This window comes from Fusarium subglutinans (genome assembly GCF_013396075.1).
Source record: "Fusarium subglutinans strain NRRL 66333 chromosome Unknown NRRL66333_c0000138, whole genome shotgun sequence".
Taxonomy (NCBI): Eukaryota; Fungi; Ascomycota; class Sordariomycetes; order Hypocreales; family Nectriaceae; genus Fusarium; species Fusarium subglutinans.
The window spans coordinates 1,829-22,840 of record NW_023502201.1 but is presented as its reverse complement, the minus strand read 5'-3'; the positions used below and the strand labels follow the sequence as shown (position 1 = coordinate 22,840).

At 48.0% G+C, this 21,012-nt stretch overlaps 9 protein-coding genes across 9 annotated transcripts; 7 read left to right on the top strand and 2 right to left on the bottom strand.

Annotated features, from left to right (window-relative positions):
• Nucleotides 1–617: 617 nt before the first annotated feature.
• FSUBG_9213 (uncharacterized protein) lies at nucleotides 618–1,289 on the top strand (the record flags this gene model as incomplete). The annotated part of the gene is made up of 1 exon (XM_036687702.1): nucleotides 618–1,289. The coding sequence occupies one exon, from the start codon at nucleotides 618–620 to the stop codon at nucleotides 1,287–1,289; it is 672 nt and encodes a 223-aa protein (XP_036535269.1).
• A 2,062-nt stretch (nucleotides 1,290–3,351) lies between these two features.
• FSUBG_9212 (uncharacterized protein) lies at nucleotides 3,352–3,951 on the top strand (the record flags this gene model as incomplete). Its single annotated transcript, XM_036687701.1, has 1 exon — nucleotides 3,352–3,951. The coding sequence occupies one exon, from the start codon at nucleotides 3,352–3,354 to the stop codon at nucleotides 3,949–3,951; it is 600 nt and encodes a 199-aa protein (XP_036535268.1).
• Nucleotides 3,952–5,395: 1,444 nt separating this feature from the next.
• Nucleotides 5,396–6,764, top strand: FSUBG_9211 (acylamide-delta3(E)-desaturase; the record flags this gene model as incomplete). Its single annotated transcript, XM_036687700.1, has 3 exons — nucleotides 5,396–5,522; nucleotides 5,575–6,398; nucleotides 6,450–6,764. 3 exons carry the CDS (start codon nucleotides 5,396–5,398, stop codon nucleotides 6,762–6,764), a joined length of 1,266 nt encoding a protein of 421 aa, XP_036535267.1.
• Nucleotides 6,765–7,326: 562 nt separating this feature from the next.
• Nucleotides 7,327–7,875, top strand: FSUBG_9210 (competence damage-inducible; the record flags this gene model as incomplete). The annotated part of the gene is made up of 1 exon (XM_036687699.1): nucleotides 7,327–7,875. One exon carries the CDS (start codon nucleotides 7,327–7,329, stop codon nucleotides 7,873–7,875), a length of 549 nt encoding a protein of 182 aa, XP_036535266.1.
• An 855-nt stretch (nucleotides 7,876–8,730) lies between these two features.
• On the top strand, nucleotides 8,731–9,420 carry FSUBG_9209 (triacylglycerol lipase V precursor; the record flags this gene model as incomplete). The annotated part of the gene is made up of 1 exon (XM_036687697.1): nucleotides 8,731–9,420. One exon carries the CDS (start codon nucleotides 8,731–8,733, stop codon nucleotides 9,418–9,420), a length of 690 nt encoding a protein of 229 aa, XP_036535265.1.
• An 869-nt stretch (nucleotides 9,421–10,289) lies between these two features.
• On the top strand, nucleotides 10,290–10,826 carry FSUBG_9208 (ricin b lectin; the record flags this gene model as incomplete). Its single annotated transcript, XM_036687696.1, has 1 exon — nucleotides 10,290–10,826. One exon carries the CDS (start codon nucleotides 10,290–10,292, stop codon nucleotides 10,824–10,826), a length of 537 nt encoding a protein of 178 aa, XP_036535264.1.
• A 4,252-nt stretch (nucleotides 10,827–15,078) lies between these two features.
• Nucleotides 15,079–15,591, top strand: FSUBG_9207 (GNAT family acetyltransferase; the record flags this gene model as incomplete). The annotated part of the gene is made up of 1 exon (XM_036687695.1): nucleotides 15,079–15,591. The coding sequence occupies one exon, from the start codon at nucleotides 15,079–15,081 to the stop codon at nucleotides 15,589–15,591; it is 513 nt and encodes a 170-aa protein (XP_036535263.1).
• Nucleotides 15,592–15,985: 394 nt separating this feature from the next.
• FSUBG_9206 (nitrogen starvation-induced glutamine rich) lies at nucleotides 15,986–16,801 on the bottom strand (the record flags this gene model as incomplete). The annotated part of the gene is made up of 2 exons (XM_036687694.1): nucleotides 15,986–16,621; nucleotides 16,679–16,801. The coding sequence occupies 2 exons, from the start codon at nucleotides 16,799–16,801 to the stop codon at nucleotides 15,986–15,988; spliced, it is 759 nt and encodes a 252-aa protein (XP_036535262.1).
• Nucleotides 16,802–17,625: 824 nt separating this feature from the next.
• FSUBG_9205 (pathway-specific regulatory nit-4) lies at nucleotides 17,626–19,713 on the bottom strand (the record flags this gene model as incomplete). Its single annotated transcript, XM_036687693.1, has 5 exons — nucleotides 17,626–18,181; nucleotides 18,228–18,560; nucleotides 18,638–18,963; nucleotides 19,010–19,476; nucleotides 19,581–19,713. 5 exons carry the CDS (start codon nucleotides 19,711–19,713, stop codon nucleotides 17,626–17,628), a joined length of 1,815 nt encoding a protein of 604 aa, XP_036535261.1.
• Between the last annotated feature and the right edge of the window lie 1,299 nt (nucleotides 19,714–21,012).

Genomic DNA, 21,012 nt, shown 5'->3' with positions numbered 1-21,012 from the left:
TTTGGACAGAGCGAAGATGGGTTTCCGAAAACTATTATCTGACAAGCATGAGTCAAAAATAGCTCAATCCGTGATTGGCGGGATTTATGACGACATTCTCATGATTGCGACCCTGTGTCACACCGGCACGGCTTTCGAGGCTTTGCAGATGGACCTTGCCAGCAAGACTCTAGAACAAAGAAGCGTCAGAGCACATCATCGCAAGAATTTATTGATATCTCGGTTCAATCAAAAGTTCCTAAGTTAACCAGACAACCAATTGGCGCCCTACAGATAGCTCTATATTCTAAGTAACAAGCAATCACTATTCCAGAGAATAATGCATTCAGCCATTTGCGAAACTATCTAATCGTGATACATACTTATTCGACCTCAAAAACATTCTTCTAATTAGATGGTAACTCTCCGCGTCAAGGAGATCTGCCAGGAATATGAAAGCTGCAAAGAGCACGCTAGGTTTCCCTGGTTTAGATCGTTGACGTCAACACCTCATACCAGGACTTTCGCGTGCTGGATTTTCACATGAAACATATTTAAACAGAATTTCCCAAGTCTTGTTTATACAAATGGGGTTATCTCGATATTCTTGCACTTTGAGAAGCCTCGGCCAATCCGCAATGACAGTCACAACCGTCCCTGCAACGCATCCCATTGCAAGGCGTAGTCCGTTGTCACAAACAAGCACAGCAGAGTTGCACCAGACCAGCGATATCCAGCACCAACGTCGCGAGGCTCATGTTCCCAAGGGGTCAAATGACGAGGAAAAGCTCTACATCCTGACGCTTCTTACCGACAAGCGACACCATGATAAAATGACTGCACTGCGAAGGCAATGGTTTCCTCCAAGGTTGCTCAAGGTCGACGCCCATATCACTCTATTCCACGCGTTACCTGGTTCCAAACTGCCAGAGGTCAAGGCAGATATTGCGGACATCGCAGCTCGAACAGCGAGATTCTCAATTGGTGTCGGAAATCAGGACGTTTACGAAATGGGGAAGGGCGTTGGCATCAAGCTCTATGCCGGTCAGAAGAGGGCATTAAGCATACGAAGTGAATTGAGGGACAAATGGGAGCCCTTTCTGAGCGATCAAGATAGACGAGAGAAATGGAGAGGTCACTACACCGTTATGAACAAGCAGGATGATAAAGAAGAGGTACAGAAGTGCATGGGCTTTTTGAAGGAGGGACATGCAGAGAGTAAAGGGACTGTTGAAGGACTTGGTCTGTGGCTGTATGATAGAGGTTGGTGGAGGGAAGACGAGGTATTTGAATTCTCAAAAGAAGCATAAATATAGACTATAGATTATAGAATTTAATTAATTCTTAGCCAAAGTCACAGCTGAATCGCCAACGCGTCAATGCCACGCAATCGGTAAGAGCGGATGGAGACTGTACAACTTACAACCACGACGACAGGATAACGCGAAAATGCATGCAATTTGTTTCTACTGAACAAAAGAGCAAAAGGATGGGCGAAGGATAAAAAAATAAATAAAATTATTGAGATAGACTTTGGATTACAGAATTAAATCGACTTTTGGTCAACGTTACAGCTAAATCGTCAACGTGTCAGCGCCGCGACATGCAGAGGCGTTACAACCACGACAACACAACAACGCGACAATTTATGCGATTTGTTTTGACTGAGCAAAAGAGCAACGAGATGGCCAGAAGTCAAAAACAAAACGACAACGGCAGGATTCGAACCTACGCGTGCGAACACAATGCCTATGATGTCTCGGAAGAGATAGCAGGGCATCGCCTTAACCACTCGGCCACGTTGTCTTGTTAGGGATCTTTAAATTTGGGTCTATATACGCAGCAAGGAACCACGCTGACAATGGAGTTGACCCTTAGGTCAATCTTCCGTGCTGAACAATCTTGCAAATGTTAAGCTTGGTATAAGAGAGGCCAATTGCGTTCGTTAAACAGTTGAGGAGTCGAACCCATGGTTTACAAGTAAAGGCAAGCGTTAAGCTTTGGCTCAGTGCAGAAAGGACAATAACTGGAGGTCTGCCACTACACTGGTGACGAGGAATAAAATGGATAACTGGACATAATAACAAGCAGGCAGTGGAAGAGTTCTGCAGCAACCGAGAAGCTAGTCTTGAGGAATTGGAATAATAGCCAGGTATAGAAACATTTCATTTCCCGTGCGAGCATGAGCAACAACTGCTAATTACAGGGTAACCTCGCAAATGGTGGAAGTAAAAAATTTATCCAGGTAGAAGCTTATCAGATAAGAGCCAAAGTGGCGTGCTATCTGTTAGTACGGAGTACAAAACATTAAAACCAAGTTTCATTTCGACTCAGTATCATTGCATTGCAGGTCACAATGCCACCAAAAAAACATCAATTAATCTGAGCAAACAGACAAAAGAAATATGCCTGTATTCACAGGCGGCTGGAACTCTCCCGCCGGGAATTGAACCCGGGTCTCAAGCGTGACAAGCTTGCATACTGACCACTATACTACGGAAGATGATGACTGTGAGCAGCCACTGTAGCGGAGTTCGATGTCACGTGGAGTTGTGATAATGCTTATGAAGGCTAGGACAGAAAGGCCTTGTTTACTGTGGACATCGTCGACGCCTCTGATGAACTTTGTTTGTTTGCCAAGCCTCAAGTGCGGGCTGTCTTTGTGTTGTGTCAATATTCATGGGTAGGTTGGAGTCCATGGCTTGTGTTTACGAGCAGTACGTCATGCGGCCGGGCTGTCAGCAGATCCAATAAATGCCGATGAGCGTTGGACCACGGAATATTATGGTTGATTGCCGTGTTTTGTCTACATTGTTTTCATCGGGCCACAAGATTACAAAGTTGGCCAGCCTTCGAACTGATGCAACTCTGCGGGGTTTTGCTGTTTCAGACACCTGCAGCTTGACGTGAGCTCACATCTCAGCTCCCTGCCGTGAACTCTCACGATTCATTCAGCCATTGCTTACTGTTGCACACGGCTATGCCCTCAAGGCCCAAAAAAAGCGACCAATATTGGAAATATTGTACGTGTTAAGCATGACGCAGCCCCCTTCCCCGACCGCCTGATTACTGAGAGGTCCCCATTTTTAGGCCTCTTGGTGCGCTGTTACTGCATCGTACGCATAAACACAGAAGCCTCCGCCACCGATTTACGATTCGCTGTAGTTGCACCCGATCCCTGCTTGTGCCACGAATCAGCAGCACTGATCAACAGGACCAACTCTTGGCTCTTGGGGGATTGAGATGCACGGTTGATCGGAGGTTGGGAATTATGATTCATAAATATGCTTAATTCTTCCCACCGGTTCCGAGCTCCAGTCTGCATTCCAGAGCCACCTCAACTCTACCTTACCTCACGTCGATACCTGCAAAATGTCTTTCCTCGCCAACACATTCACTGCGCTGACTTGCCTTTTGGCTGTCGCTGGTGCTGTACCTACAGCACTACCCCGCGCAAGTGGCAACTGCCCCTCCACTGGAAAAGCAGCCCGCCAGGAGCCAACAGCCCTGTACAGCGTATTCCCCGGCTCGCCCGACGTTGCGAAAAAGTCCGTCGGCTTCAACGTTGCAACGTACAACAACGCATCGCAGATCGAACAGCTCCTTGTCTTCACGGGCATTCCAGCCGAAGCTAAGAAGTGCACTCTTGGATGGGCGCAGGGTGAGCAGCCTGAGCGTCTCTTCATCGTCAAGGGTGGAGATGCCTTGACCGAGTTCAAGCAGCTCTCTGGCTTCCCCGGCAAGGCCATCACGTACAATACCGCGAAGGAGTTTGACACTGCCGGGGAGTCTGTCGGCGCTGCTGATTTCACCAACTGGGATGACTTGCCCGCGCAGACCCATATTGTTGGTAACATCGACTGCAAGAGCACCGTCTACCTCAAGGCTGCGCTGCGAAACCCCAACGGCAACACGAAGGTGTTCCTCGAGCAGGGCGACAAGAATGGTGTGTACATCGAGTACAGCTGCTAAACAGACGGCTCATCGAATCGGCATTGGATTGAATCGGGGTCATTATGAACATTTCACTTCTCAATAATACTTTTAGGGATACGGGGTTTTATCTGCATAGGACACGGGCATTTGGCAGGGAGATATTAGACGACGGCTCACTGAAGCCTATGACATGTTACGACACACAAACTCGACTAGATAGACTTAATGAATTGGAAAGACTCAAACATCAGCAAAAAATTACTTTTCCAGTCTCTGGCCGGGTCCGTAACGACCGCCTGTTGACAGGCTTGACAGGAATAACTTCTGGTCAGCGTGCCGTTTACGTCTACCAGCAGAACCCGCTGGCCTACCAGTGATCAACACGCCCTAAAACAATTCTTATTCAACAGCCATCGGTCATATTTATTCACTGATTGAGCCGCGCCATGGTCGGGTTGTCGCTTCATCATCACAAGCTTCCTGCAAGTGCCCTGTAGCTTTGGTTTACAAGACCAAGAAGCCATTGTCCAATTCTGGAGGGTCGCGCATGGTAGCCAAGCGTGTCGCAGCGAGTAACGTTAAAGCTTCAGTCAACGTTTCTCGACCATTTCTGTTCAACACATCAATTGGCTGAGCCAAACCACCAACCTTTGTGTCAAAGCTTGTATTTTGCTAAGTTTTGTATGGTGATATAGTTAAGTTCTTAACCACAGAGCTCAACTTCAAATAACTCACCTGGCTCGTATTTTGTCTCACTTTGCTTATGCTCTATTTTCAGCGTGGGCGGAATTGACCAAGATCATACATACTTACGACGAGGCTGGATGCTGGCCACAAGGTTAAACTTTAGGCTGCAAACACAGATAACGAGGACACGAGATTCTTTTTCACCATAAAAACTTCTACCCCAAAAAATCATACGATGTTTCAATTGAGTCAGTGAAAAGGAAGCGTTACCCAATCGGGCTCTGAGGCAACATTCACGCACCCGGAAATATCGACATTGCAACACTGTCAAACTCTCACCTCCAACTCTGACTAAATCTTGGACCCTTGAGCTCCTTCGTCGCATTATTCCCTATTGCCAGTGGCAGCCATTGGCGAAATCTCAATTTACAACCTCCTTTTACCCCCGGTCAAAGCCAGATGGCCTAGACGGGACGGGAACATCTTGGCTATTTCCGAGATTGCCCAAGAACTGAGCGGTGGACCAAAAAGGGATAGAAGCGAGATTCCTTTCTCCACTGATTTTCTTACCTGGAATGTTGCCATTGGTTGTTCTGCTTCAGATTTAGGGGTGACTTTTCTGTTTCTCGCGATCTTAACTCTGGGTCTTGCAAGAACATCTATCAGCTGAGGACCCTGGATTTCGATTGAAGCTTTAGTCCCCCATCCGGACGCTACGATCGACTTTCAATCTGCTGCTTTGTAGCAACACACCACGATATTCTCTGTTCCGCCCATTTGCCACACAGCCAACATGGAGGACACCATCGTCTTCCATCCTCAGCTGACAAAAGCTGATGCGCTGATCCTCGAAGGTCTCCGCCAAGACATAAAGGATTCATCATCGAGCAATGCCGAGACCTCAGCCTCAGCACCCGCCGGTTCGTATCACCCCATGCCTATCTAACATCCAGCCAATTAACAGCTCAGTAGCCCGCGATGAAGAACTGCTTCGTCATCTCCAGGCAATGAACGACCCCAAAGATGCGCACTTTGAACCAAGCGTCACGACCAATTGGGACATTGATCAGATCAAGCTACCGCTCTTCCTGGAGAAGACCGTGCTGAGACCCTATATTCGCCTTGCGCGGTCTGTTGTAAGGGTTGAGACTGATGTCATTATGCTTACGCATCTGCTTCTTTACTTCTCAACCACGATTCCCAGCGCCATCTTTTTGTTCACGAATTTCACATGGATTCATGGTATCCTTCACTTCGTTATGCAGTTCTCTTATATGGGAGCGTATACTTTGCTGATGCACCAGCATATTCACATGAGAGGCGTTTTGGACAAGAAATTTGCCATCTTTGATCATCTGTTTCCGTACATCCTTGATCCTTTGATGGGACATACTTGGAACTCTTATTTCTATCACCACGTCAAGCATCATCACGTTGAGGGCAATGGGCCTAACGATCTGTCATCGACTATCCGATACCAGCGAGACAGCCTCCTTCACTTCCTTCACTATGTCGGCCGATTCTTCTTCCTCGTCTGGGCTGATCTCCCCATCTACTTCATCCGAAATGGCAAGGTCATGACTGGCTTGAAGGCCGGATTCTGGGAGTTTTCCAACTATGCTTTCCTTATCACCATGTTCAACCTACACAGAAACGCCACCTTCTGTGTCTTCCTTATGCCGCTGCTTCTCCTTCGTCTCGGCTTGATGGCGGGTAATTGGGGTCAACATGCTTTTGTTGACGATGTTGATCCCGACTCTGATTACCGATCCAGTATTACGCTGATTGATGTTGCTGTAAGTTTGAACCCACATGATCACCATAATACTCGCGCTAACTATCAACAGAGCAACCGCTTCTGCTACAACGACGGTTATCACACCTCTCACCATCTCAACCCCCTTCGCCACTGGCGCGAGCACCCTGTTTCTTTCCAGAAGACGAAACACACCTATGCATCACAGCACGCCCTTGTATTCCACGACATTGACTACATGATGGTCACCGTTCGATTGATGATGAAGGATTACAAGACTCTGGCCAGGTGCTTGGTACCAATGGGTGAGCAGATCGCCATGTCCTTAGATGAGCGTGCTGCTATGTTGGAGACGAAGACTCGTCGCTTCACTGAGGAAGAGATCCAGAAAAAGTTCAAGAAATAGTGACATAGCGGAAGGATCGCATTTTGAAGGCGTTGTTGATAGAGCGCTACATTCAACGGAGTTGGCGGTTGCATATGCAAAGTCCATGGATTAAAAGCATTATCGTTAGTGAGATACAACAGGCACAATATGACACGTTCTGGCCTTAAAGATTCTTGTCTATTAATCGGAAGACTTCTACTTCAGATGTCGAATCACAGATGTTCGGCCAAGGGCTCACAGGAATCAAGGAATGTCCCGCCTCTCCCATTCACCGAGACCTTCTGCAAGCAAAAGCCTTGAGACTCTCTATTCACTGTAAGGAGTGAGACCGTAGTTTTACACGAGTCATTGTCAATGCTGGATATATAATTGATGTCGTCAAAATTGCTCAATAGGACGTCATAAGACCATCATAGACTTTCTTCAAATTTGCCCATCACACCTCTAATATTCCTCCGAAGTGTGAAAGTTTCCTTTCGCATGTGTGAGTTCACCCGCAGGGCGTCTCTGATCTATTCATCGAAGCTATCGAATAAGGTTTTCAGATCCAACATCAACCAACCTCAAACGAAACGCCAATATGTCAAAGCTGAAACACGTGGAACGAAGCTCAGAAACCATCTCCGACATCGCCAAAGATGTAATACGTCTTCTCGAGGAGGAGAAAGAAACTGTCGGTGTCGCCGAGTCCTTAACAGGCGGCAGTATCATGGCTGCCCTCACAGCAGTCGAAGGCGCAAGTTCTGTCTGTCGCGGCGGCATAGTTTCCTACAGCACAGGCATAAAGGTCAACATACTCGGAGTTAGTCAATCTATCATCACGAAGCACGGCGCTGTCAATGGGGAAGTCGCGGAACAGATGGCCGCTGGCGCTCGCAGTATCACGACGCTCGATACGCCAACGACATGGGGGATTAGCACGACGGGTGTGGCAGGACCTGGTACGGAGGAAGGAAAAGCACCCGGGACGGTGATTATTGGAATCTCGAGGGCTGGCCAGGACAGAGCGTTTGGGCCGTTCTACTTTCCAGGGGATCGCGATGCTGTTAGGAAAGCCACCGTTACAAAGGCTTTGGAACAGTTGAGAGAACTTCTACGTGACCGGGATCATATGGATAACCGACCATAAGACTCAGCAGGAAAGTCACAGGTCATGGAACAGCGCGACTCAACTGGCTTGGTCGAGGCACGGAACCAAACTTCAGATCGTCATTCGCGTTAAGAGCATTTCCGACAAGCCGAAACTGATATGAACTAAGCAACTTCGGAGCAAGTAAAAGCAATACTGAAATCTACTATGCTATCCAGATACGCTGTTTCTGTTGCTTCGACTGCTGCCCCAGACGATCAGCAACATTGGCCATCAACAAACTAGCATCAAGGCGGAATAATGGCCTGCTACTATGCTTCAGAGTGCTTCAGACTATAAGGCATAGGAAAGATCTACTGGGGCTACCGAATTCAATTGTTCAGCCGGCCTTTCGGTAGCTAGACTAACTAGTAGTAAGCTGACTGTCGGACTTTGGACAACGCAAATTGTCCGGCGCTTATAGAATTGACTTAGAAGGACTTAATTTATAGAATATTTGTTATTATAAATCATGATTAATAATGAACCTAGGATTAAGCCGTTTTAGCTCTAAACGACATGACTTTCCCTGTACTCTGGTGCCTGATCAACATGCGAGGCGGATATAAGCACCGATGATACTTGGTTCTATCGGAGTTAAAAGACCCTGGAGCTGATAGGGTGACTTATTCGATTAGGGGATTCTGCGTGAGGAAATGCCTTGTTGGTACGGAACGTGTATATAAGATATCATGCCAATTGCCTACACCATTGTCAACGCATCGCCGACAACCACGCAACAAGACCTTAGCGATTGAGGGAAGTTTGGGTGATGCCAGAAATCACACCACCTTTTCTATCGCCGCAAGACATCTAGGTTGCGGAAACCTGTCCCCGAAAAAAGAGCTCCAGTGTATGAGAGACGTTCCTGAGAACAAGCTCAAGGAGTATTTCCAAGCAGAACTCGGCCAAGGAGGTGCTGCTGATGATGGCCTCAGCTTCTCACTTATTCCTGACAATGTCACTGCTTTCACCAACTACACTGAAAGAATCACTTCAGGTTCATCCAAGTTTCCAGCAAACATTCCTCTCTTGACTGGAACCAACACGAACGAAGGAGCTGCCGTTATTCCCTTTAATTTCTCAGGCTACAAAACAGCTACAGAAATACCGACCAACCTCAAGCCCATTGCGAATGGATTTGGTCTCAATCTCCAATGCACTACCCTCAAAGAGAACCGCATGAGATCCGAAGCAGGTGCCAGAACTTTCCAGTATCTTTATGCAGGTAACTTCACGAACATTTCCCCTCTTCCTTGGCTAGGCGCGTACCATACTGCTGAATTGCCTCTGATCTTTGGTACCCATGAAACTGAGGGCCCATCAACCAAATTCGAGAGAAAGGTCAGTGAGAGAATGCAAGACCTTTATCTCAGGTTCGCCAGCGACCCTGTTCACGGCTTGGAAAAGGATGGATGGCCGGCAACACAGGCACAAGTGGGCAGGTCGAAGCTTGTCAAGTGGGCGGGGAATGGCAAGGTTGAGCAGATCGTCGGTGCCAAGACGTTGATCGACGAATGCACTAGGAACGGATTTGCTGTATAGTTTCCTTCCATGGTCGTCAAACAAGAACGATATCTTAGCTGATAAGTTCTCTTTGGTCTTGCCAATCTACAGCATCTATCTCGTGCTTATGGCACTGTTTGTCCCTTTTGTCTCTGGTAGGATGGATTCAGGCGTGAAACACGGCATGCTGGATGATTAGTTTCAATGATACACTAGCCACGCTGTTGTTCCACCAATGGATAAGTCCTACTAACCCGGTGACCTAGTCTCCCCTCGCCTGTAATTGTTCCATTTTCCCAACGTATTCCGTCCATCGTCTTGGCATTCGAGACCAAGTCGCGATGCCATCACACCTTCCGCTTACTGAAGTGATCGTCGGTGACTTGTTGGTGAGGGGACACCAGCTTGTCTTTGATCTTCCCGCCTACTAAAGATCGGTACATTATTATCTTGCCATTGAGAGTTAAGTATTGGCATTTCAAGTACTCTAAGAGATCTTATTGAGAATGTACAAAAAGTCACTGTTAAGCTCATAAGCCTTGCGATTAGAGTTGTTTCTGTCAAAACATTCCCCTGGGCTGGGATTCGGTCGCTTCAAGATCCTAGCAAGCCTCGCAGGGTTTCATCGCTAAAGTGATCTGAGCAGCATCCTGCCCAATTGTGGGCTTTAGATATGTTTCGAACAGGATAATCGGATGAAGATACTCCGTATCGTTTTACAAAAGTGGCCATGTGAGCCGATAGAATGAAACCTTGAAATGATAAGGGTCAAGCTGATCGACGGAATAATGCAGATTATGGAAGCTGATATAGTAGCGGTATGCTATAGAGGTATTTAGAGCCTTGAGTATCGACATTTCCACAAGGTGTGCTCACCACTACGGTATTCATTCTCACCAACACTCGTCATGCGGTTTTGTACTATGTTCACTGCCCTCGTGGCATGCGTTTCTGCCACCTCCGCCGCCATCACCTGGTCCCTTGAGAAGGTCTCCAACCCATCAGCCGACCAAGCGGATGCCTACAGCCGCATTGAAAATGCCATGCGCCTTGCAGCAGCGCGATATAACCGTTTGGGCGGAGCCACCAAGACCATCCGCGTCTCCTATGTTCCCGGCGTTCCAACTGCCGACGCCAACTTCAATGGTAGTCTTCGCTTCGGCTCCAACCGATCTTATATGAGCGAGCGCACCGCTTTACATGAGATCTCTCACACTCTTGGAATTGGCCAGACTGCGGCTTTTGACAGGAAGTGTGCTGCGAATGACTGGCGCACGGCGACCCCTCTACTTCAGTCTTGGGATGGTGCTGGTGTTCGTATCAACTGTGGCGGAGGACATATTTGGCCATATGGACTCAACTACGATAATGAGTGGAGCGAGACAAGCGCCAATCGACATGTTCAGCTTGTCAATGCAATGATAGCTGATGGCCTTCAAGGCTGAACTCGGCGTTTGCCCAATATCAACTTTTGGGCCTTGTCGGCTACCAGGCATTGGTGGATCCGGACGAGACATGACTCTGTTTGCAGTTTGCTTTGCCTTCATGAGAATATATTACATTGAGCTTGATGTTGTCACTTTGCAAGAATGTGAAGAGCATTCAAAACCCACTTTCTCAAAAAACCCGTATCGGAATGAGTTCTATGATGGCTAAAAAAGTCCCGTGCTCGTTTTCCCGCATGCTGAACAACCCATCAAAAAGTCTGCCTACTCCGATGACTGCTCATGTACATCTATACCACTTCGGCGCAGTGCTTCAATCTTCTCTTTTCGACCAGCTTTAGCTAACCTATGGATAAGATACTGCACCTTATGTTTCGGATCAAGGATAGCGGGCTCCCATTCTTCCCAGAGTTCGACGATGTCGACCAAACTGGCGTGTTTCTGAACCATTCGTTCCCAGCCAGTCATGAAACACAACAGACTTCGCATGATGGTGCTGAAGCAACGCGGTCAAACATTTTTGATTGGAACTCTCAAAAGTGAATTCTAAAAGGTTAAGATCATAACGTTTTGTTGCGCCCAGCCCACGCATGATCCTAGGATCATCAAGCAGCAACACCAGAATTCCGTAATTCTTCTCCATCAGAACGATATGAAGTGGTGTATAATTGCTGTAGCATGTTACTGCCTTGTTGAGATCTAGCCTGTTTTGAAGTTGGACTGACTTGCGAGTCTCGAGCAATAACTTGACGACCTCGGCACAGTTTCAATTGCACGCCCACGCCAAGGATGACCGATCAAGTATTGCATCTCCTTGATTAAGATCAATTTTACTATCTTGATTTTCTGCCATTTCTAGTACCATTGAAATGAATGCGAATGGCCCACCATGCTCATAAGCCCATAAGAACGGCGTTTGAAATGCATTCTCAGTTGTGACTCGAGGATCAGCACCATTTGGAGAAAGAAAGACATTAGCCGTGCTTCACCTTACATCAGTGCTGAGAGCAACGGTGTATGCCCCTCATCATTTACACCACTAATACAATCAGGTGAGCCGTTTGAAACCTTGTCGGCAACTTCTTCTTTCCAGGTGAAGGTTGATCCACTGACTGGCGGCCAAAGTCCTACTACGTGATGAAGGGCATTGTCCCCTTTGCCGTCTTTTGCGCTCGGATCCACTCCTTGATCCATAAGAATCGAAACAATAGAGCTCTTGGAGTTCGGACACGCAACATGTAGCGGCGTCCAACCCCGCTGGTCTTCGACGTCGATGTCGCCGCTTTTCAAAGCTGGCACAAGCCATTTTACGGTCTTTTTCTGATCTTCGTCGTTGCAGCTTTTGCACTCAATCACATAGTGTAAAGGAGACTTTTCCTCTTTTTCTACCTCTCTGGTGACCTGCTTGTTGGAATCGAGCGTCGTATAGACCATATTCGCCTCGCCACGGGAGCAGGCGGATATCAACGGAGACTATTCTTTAGCCGCACTCTATCTGTTCTCGCGCCAAGTTTCAGCAAAAAGCTGACAATCTTCTCGCTCTCATGTTTGACTGCCACGTGGAACGGGGTCTCGCTTGGGTCATTGCTGGCGTTGATGGTTGATAAATGCTGATCCTGCAAGATGTCTATTGCATCCTCACGCAGAAACCCGATCCCATAGTGCCAGACCGACTGGCATTGGTTGTCTTTGCCTCGGAAAAGTCTCGAGTGAACCTTGAGAAGCAGGCACCCAATTGATCTTTGTTCGTCCTTCTCTTCGTCAAGGTACGAAAATAGAGATCTTCCGTGGATATCGAGAGTTTATGGGTTGAACATGAGCTTTTCGTCACAAACCAGCTCCTTACAGCAGTCGTATTTGCCTTTGAGAACGGCGAGATGAATAGGATTCCGTTTCCAAGCGTCTGTCGGCATTTCAAGTTCCTGTAGCCGGATAGCCTGTTTGATGATAGCAATACACTTTGTGTGATCTCCCCGTATTGCAAGGTGCACGGGAGTCATTGCGTCCAGCTCTTTCGCTTCCAAGCTAGCTCTCGCATGTTTCCCAGACAAGTTCCCGAAGAGTATCTCCAAGCATCTCTAATTTCCTGTCAAGCAAGCAACATTAAATGGGCTTCTACCAATTTGTCGCACCACCATTTCCGTGGGTGGCTCTGCCGTATAAGGGCTTTGAGACAACCAGGATTGCTACGGAAGATGGGATGATGGCACTCTTCGACGACGTCAAATTCTTTGCAAGAGAAAGCATAATGTAGAGATGCCAAGCCAAATATATCTCGCTTCTTCCAATCTTTCCCTAAGTTCTATCAAGTACGAAAGCTGCGCATTATCTTACGAGGCAAAAACTATTACCTTCCAATCAGTCACCAATTAATTGGGGTCATATTGGAAGCCTGGTGATGGAGAGGCGTGAAACTGATTTGATTGATTAAGCTTTCCTTAAAACAAACCATGGATCGACGTCGGACTCCGGAGGAAGTTTGCGTGTCATTAGTGATGCTTAAGCTGTGCCGCCATTTGAACCCATTGGTACTTCGTTCAATGGCAACAGAGCATGCAAGCATGCCAATGAAGTGAAGAACTGAGCCGCCGATGTAGAAGGGAGTCCCCATGGTTGAGACTAGTAGCCCTGAACACTGTAAGGGACGACACTGGCTATAACAAGAAGGGAGGCCTGAAGGATAACTGCAACAATGGCGGCCAATTGAAGTTCAATGATTCTCCTTCTTGGCGAGATATTTTCGGTGGCAATATTCAGCTGTACATTTTGGGATTCTACAGAGTCCCAATACTTGGGAAACCTATCGTTCTTTTGCAATGGGATTGCCATTTCAATTCTTGGGATAGAATGGCCAAGTTCGTCTTCTGCTTGCTCGACATCCCTTTTGTGAGTCTCCGTGTCCTTGAATGACTTCAACCAATTTTGTGCTGCTAGATCAAGTTCATTGCAATATCCTAACATCAGGTTAGTACAAGTGGGAGAAACGTATGTTTCACACCATAATTCCTTGGGCAGAATGTCTTCTTGAGATGCCGACATGAGGGTATGTATGTCATATTTGATACTGCGCACGCTTCTTCTACTTCAGAAGTTTATCAGGGAATACTATAAGCTGAGCAATTGCGGGCTGTCCCATTGTGCGCACGATGCCCCTTCCATTGAACAGTTCATCTACTTGGGCTGAAGTAGAAGACATATACTCAATATCCGTAGCTGTTTTGTTCCCGCAAGCACGACCGATGAGGCTCTAAGAAACTTGTGTCCTTGGACCCAGATGGCACCGGCGATTGCTGTCATGATGCCTAACGGAACGCACGCAAAGATAACATGATTGTACCAGGTAAAGGTCTTACTAAGAAATTGTCGAGCAAATTGTTCACCGAACAATGCGAGGACGCTGAACAACTGGGCCAGTTTTCGTTGCCGCGCATCGGAATGAACACTGCTGCAAAAAGTCCAGTATTGGTGACTTACGGGCCAAGGCCGGAGAATACATTCGTAAGAAAATCAGTATCATCGTCATCTGCAAGTGTCTACGACCAATAGGAGCAGGAGAGAAAAAGAAAGACGGAGAGAGCCTTTCCTGTACACCGTGGCTTGTTCCAACAATAGTGCAGTCGCGAAATTGACACGAAAACCGAGGGATGCTAGAGATCGAGGGAATAAGAATGTAACAATTAAGGCTGCTTTGTTCTAAATGATGATTGAGCTGCGTTGCACCACTGCCGATGCTAGAAACCCTGTGCTGTATGCAGTTGGCGACTGAGAATTGCCCAATATGAACATGCTTGCAGCGGTTGAAAAGAAGGCTCTGATACTAGAGTGCTGTCAGTGGTTGCTCATCCAGTCACTCTCTTCTGTTGCTGACGGGCTGCTTATTTCTCTAGGGTTATTACTAGTGAAGGTGTTGAGCGTGGTACGTGAATTAATACCCACAAATAAGATGCGTTGAAATACCGAAATGGTACATTTTCTCATAGGGAAGATTTGCGTAGGATAGCCTTGTTGTGTGTCGACTTGACTATGATAAAGTTCAGAGGGATCGGAAAAGCTGACATTGGTACGTAGACGTCAAGTAGGTATGGGGTCATAGATTGATAAGAAAGGTCAATTTAGCGAGATTAGACAAATGAAAATAAGCTTCTTTTTCGCGAGCACGATTAGTTCTAGATGTGGAGTCCGTTGCGCCATATTTTTTGTGAGATTTTTATTTACTCAAGGCATCCGATGACTTTGTCACCCAAAATACGACATGTCCAACATCACCATTCAGCCAGCGACGCATGATGAGATCCCCGCCATCGTCGAGTTGATAACAAAGGCCCGAGCGGACATGTTCCCGTTTCTCGACCAATCATCCAGCGATCAAATGGCCCAGAAAGAACTCGCCATCTTCAAGGACAGATATCTTGACCGTCCCCAAGGCGCGTTTCTAACAGCTTATTCCGCTGGGCGCTTGATTGCGACAATTGGCTACGCTGCCTACGATGGCCGCTTCTCACATCTCACTCTCGAACCTGAGCATGTAGTCGAGATTCTGAGATTATACGTCGAGCCTGAATGGCGTCGCGCAGGGCTAGCTTCCAGGCTGTTTGACACGCTAGTCGAGACAGCTCGGCAATCTGGCATCATCAAGCAGCTTTACCTGCATACACATCCCTTCTTACCGAATGCAATCGACTTCTGGAAACAAAAAGGATTCTTGGTCATTACAGTCGATCAAGATCCAGTCTGGCAAACGACGCATATGAAACGATCGCTCTAGAACTGATGTCACGGTAATGAGGTGTCCTAACGCGCACGGTACTTCGGATAATGCTACACGCGTATCTTTGTTACCAGGTTCTTGTGTCAGACGTGGAGATCAAGACATCATTTAGCGGGGTTTGGTTCATGACCTGCATATGCAGGGAGAGCAAGTTCACCACAATCGGGGCTGAGTCGAATTGCCGAAGGACACTTTTCACCTGTTGGAAGCGCGAGCAAAATTATCGAATATTGTTCAATCTCCCGGCATGTCGCAGAAATGTTCAGCATATGAGTATTGCAGGGTATTTGTATTCGTGTCTAACGTTAAACGTCGATGTTCTTCCGGCTCATATCAATTACAAAAGATAATGTCTTGTCCTTCCGTCCGTCCCAGGGTCATAATAGGGCTATTAGTACCGGGTACCACCGTAACCCTGCTGGCCATATCCGCCTTGACCCCCGTAGCTGCCCTGGCCTCCGTAGCTCTGACCACCGCCGTAGCCCTGATCTCGGCCATCATATCCGCCTCCGCCATATGAGCTAGAGCCACCATGAGAACCGCCTCCATGTCCATGTCGGGAGGAGTTGTCATAGGACTTTCCGTAGGCCAAGTCATCGTCCTTTCGTCGGCGTCGCTCATCGCCAGAGTCGGAGTCACTACTGCTAGTCGACTCGCCGGTTAAAGCTCGAGGTCGTCCGTCGCGGTGATGCTTCTTGTTCTTGTCCTTCTTGTGCTTCTTGAACTTGTGTTCAAGGAAGTTTGCGCCAATGGCACCAGCAGCGGCACTGGCTAGACTGCCGAGAAGGCCGCTACCAGCTGTGTGAGCGGCCCAGCCGGCTGCACCACCTCCTGCGAGTGTAGCACCTAGTCCACGCTCTCCGTCCGGACCTCCCGGACCACCAGGGCCCCCAGGACCACCTGCACCGTCGGCGTATTGGCCAGGTCCGCCGCCGTATTGTCCACCTTGGTGTTGGCCGTACGATTGATCGCGGTTGTCGTAGCTTGGCTGGCTGGAGCCATAGTTGGATCCTTGAGAGTATTGTTGCTATTGAACCTTTATTAGTGACTGCAACTGGAGCTTGGAGCTTGGTGGATAGCTTACCTGCTGAGGATAGCCCTGTTGTTGTTGGCCATGGCCTTGTTGCTGTCCATAACCACCACCACCTTGTTGTTGCTGCTGGCCGTAGCCGCCTCCACCGCCGCCGTAGTAATCTTGAGCTGACATGTTGTTTTGTGTTGTTTATGTGTATTCGTGAAGTTGTACTGTAATTCTAGCTTTGAGCAGTCATGTAAAGTGAGGGGTTAAGCTCTACTTAAGTAGACACTGTCGTCATCAAGCCATTCAGCTCCAACAAGGTTTACTGCTCTTGGCTGATGTGATCTCACTCTGGGCAAAGGTGGCGCAGTTGCCCGAACCAACATGTTTGCGGCGCGGGTCTCGGCACTCCCGGCCACTTGGCAGCCGGATGCATCGGCATGCTGTGGCTCGGCGCGTTCGGACATGTACCAAATGACCCCGGGGCTGAGCCACTGAGCATCGGATTCGCCGAATCATGTTTGTCATGACGAGCATATGCCTGTGGCTGGTGATCAACTTGGCATTACCTTAGGGACGCGTAAGATGACCGACCCTCTAACGTTAGGCCAAGACTCTAAAATCCACTCATTGCTTAGCGTTCAGCGCTGAGATTTACCATTATCAGAAGACGGGACTATAAATAACTTTATGTCTCGAGCGGAGTTTGATGGCAGCTCAGTGTAGTCGCCCAAATTGATAAGATCATCTGATATGCTGTTCACGTGCTGCGACTGAGCCTCCAAGTGAAGCAATCACGAAACCTCTATATCCCGTGACCCCACCATATCATGTTGCCATCGAATACGAGGAGTCATAAAGAATCATGCATGATTTTGTTCCTCCTGAACTCGGCGGAATAGTATGGCTCGAAAGCGGAAATGATGGAAGGAATGCTAGCTTGAGGAACAAGCATATGACGCAGCCAGAGATCGTTTCTCATCCATTGAGCAAGAATTTCTCATTCGTTATGGTCACGACGATGGTCTGCTTTCATCCATTGACAGCATTGCCCACTTCTCAATCAAGGTGCCCAAGTTCCATATCGAGCATTCCTGGTCGCTTTCATCAGAAGTGAGGACTTCCTTGACCTCTCCCCGGGGAGGCAAGGCAAAGCTCATTGGCAAGTCCTTCTCAACTGTTTCTTGAGTCCACCCTTCGAGATGTTGCCGTGCAGTTTCCGGGATGCACTTGTCCATGGCCCAGATGAAGGCTTGAGTCGCTTGTAGGAGAACTCCGCTGAGTCTAACGCTGCCAGAAGACAACTGCGCCATCCGACAACCTTTTGTAAACAGATCTTGTGCCGCGGTGTCATCGAGTATGGGGACCAGTGTTTGCATCGATATGTACAGTTGGTGTGCTATCATTAGGTTCGTAGGCCACTTCTTGACGAATGACCCAATAATCTCTGTATCGTGGCGACAGTGTTGAATACATAGGTCCTTGACTGTCGAACTGTACGGGACACCAAATGGTGTATTGGTAGGCATATCCTGGAGCAGTGTGTATAGTATTAGGTTTTCGTCTATTCTATAGTCTTGTCAGTGAGTGAAATTCGAGCAAGTTGGGTCTTTACCTTAAGAAACACGTTACTGGGGTAAGGTTCTGCTCCACGACCAACTGGCGAGGTATGTCATGTTTCAGCTGTATGAGGCGAGAAAAGAACAACCGTCTAGCATGAGTATCTTCCTCACTTCCCCGTCTGAATCTAGAAGTTGTGAGATACTGCATGATCTCGTAGAGAAGTTCAGAAAATGAGCATGCAGCTGCTAATACTCCCGGTGGCCGAGGAACAAGACCAGAAGAATCTTTCCAAGGCCTATCAAGAACATCCAAATTTCCTTTATGGGTGAATGTGAGGATGGAGAGGAAGGGCTTAGGGACTTGAGGTGGGGGAATAGTAGAGGGCCTGTTGTAGAAATGAGCTATCCGGCTAAACACTCACGGTCAACACAACGTCTTATGATTGGATTAGATCGCCCCCACCTCTCTAGAAGGAATATTCCCCAAAGCGTCTTGGATGTCAGCATCATATCATGAGTCTGAGGTGGAACGTTGTTCTTTGCTGCCTTATACCTTGCCTCCAAGCGGAGTTGCTTGAGCATCTCATAGGCTGTGAGGCGATAGATCAGACCAGCTCTGTCTTTCCCCGTTGCTGCCATGGTAAGGTATATCAGAAGTAGTCCTTGGACAGTTGGTATCGATGGTCGGCCTTGTTCAGACTCAAAATGGCTCTTAGCCTCGGCAAGGAAGGACTCGGAGAGGTTGCGGCCTGTCATGACACCGAATTGTTTTCCTCGTTCGACCATCAGCTACAATTACTTAGCTATGGCTTGAGGAAGTCGTCTGGCTACTCACACATCTCTTGGCGCAAATAGCATTCACTAGCAAGGGTGAGCACCACTTCACTTCTGTATCATCTCCCGCTCTCATCTCATCCACAAACGTGATCCTATCGAGCACGGGAAACATATAGGAGTTATCCCAAGTGAAAAAGTCCGTTATTAGCTCCGATACGATTCCATCTCCGGCAACTGTTGTCCACGGCTTGGCAGGAACTTGTATAACACTCGATTCAAATGCTTTCTGGTCGAAAAATGCCAGCCTGGGATCGGAATCCCATGTATTCGTCGAAGGTTTCGGGGGAAGAACTTCGGCTTGTCTCACAGTTTCGAGGACAGCAAGGGGCTGATCCGAACTTCTCAGCCGGTTGAAAATCTCCTGCGCCTCGCACTCAGGCTTCTTATTTATGGCGTCAAACAGTTCTCGATACTGCTGATTCTCAACTAGCAAGATGTCGTACTTTTTCTGCACGGCGACAGGAACTGATGGGGTTTCGTACGAGCATGCCTCACTTTTGGAGAAACAACGGCTGCAGGTCGGCTTTCTGCCGTCACACTACAAGAAAAGCCTCATCAGTATTTCCTACTCCTCTTCAAACAGAGAGAAGCCTCATACTTTCGCTTTCTTACGGCGGCATCCCTCGCAAGCCACGGCGACCAAGACTCTCTTCCGTAACCTGTGCGGTGGTGATGAAGGGCCAGGGGAGTGGTCTTCCCCATAGATGTACCCTGAGGTCTGCTGAGCGGGCAGGATCGGGATCAGTCTCCTTGCCTCCTGGGGATCCATTGCCAAAGACCCTTTCAGCTGGAGCGAATGGTGGAATTATCTGGATGGAACATGGTAAGACACATGGGGATGAATGGGTGATCAGTAAGTGAGTGATCTGGCAGAGAACAAAGGGTAACTTTTGAGTTTGGTGGGCAGAAAAAGATTCAGCCCTGGAGCGCTAGACGGGAGCAACGAGCCCACTGCGTCGGTATCAGGGTCTCATGCTTGGGGACTGTTTTCGCTACAAGCTCAACGGAGGTCTCCCGGGGGCGGCATTGGTCAGAAGCAAGTTTGACAGCTAATCAAACGTCATTCTGACGTCAAGCTACAGGGTGAAGAAAAGAATCATGCACTTTTTGGCTTATTTGTATGATCCTGTCGCCAAGCCAACTCTCGTGCTTTTTGTTCACCATATCCTTCCAATTTAACTAGTCGGTAAGTAGAACGGCACTATTCATATCTCAATAATTCCTCAACCTAGTTGATCTATCCCTGGATGGATACTCAAGTTAGTATTTATGCTGTCTCTTCAACCCACCTAAGAATGTTACTATCCTCGGTGAGCCAGAGACACTCCGCCCTTTTTGCATCATGGATCCTCTTATTTATACTCATAACATGGAACCAATGTCTTTATGGGGTGGAATGGGCCCCCCCGAGGGACCTTTTTCCCTTATGATGTTTATCACGCGAGCACGTCCCGCCCTGGCTTAGCTGTCGGGCCACGTAATGAGCCAGCGCATTCGGTGAGTGGATAGGTCGATGGCGTCACTCGAGACGAGCGCATGTGAACGTTTTTCGAGTCTTCAAGAAGGTTATCTCCAGCCCTCACTGGTTGGCTTCTCGTCTCAGTCGAGGAGGACCCGCGTCGAAGAGAATAGATCTTTGACGTCTCAGATTCTTGGGCTTGGTACAAATAGCGCTGGAAAAGCTCCTGGAGTTAGTGCGCGCCATCAACAATTCTGACAGCGTCCTGGGTGAGACGGCCGAGGAATGCCACAATTTCCGTGTCCCTTTAATGTTAAACTACGCTAAAGCCCTCTTGTGGAGGATGGAGAGGCTGGATCGATCGATCTTTTGGTTGTCATCGACACAAAACACCCCAGGCATCAACCCTTCCCAAGATTGGCAGGTCATGGTTCACAGTTTCACACCGCCAGGAAGCGCATTAACATATTTCCTTAAGAAACTCTCTTTCCATCGTATAAGCTGTATCACCTCGTATGCCACTACATGTTTGGGCTCTGATG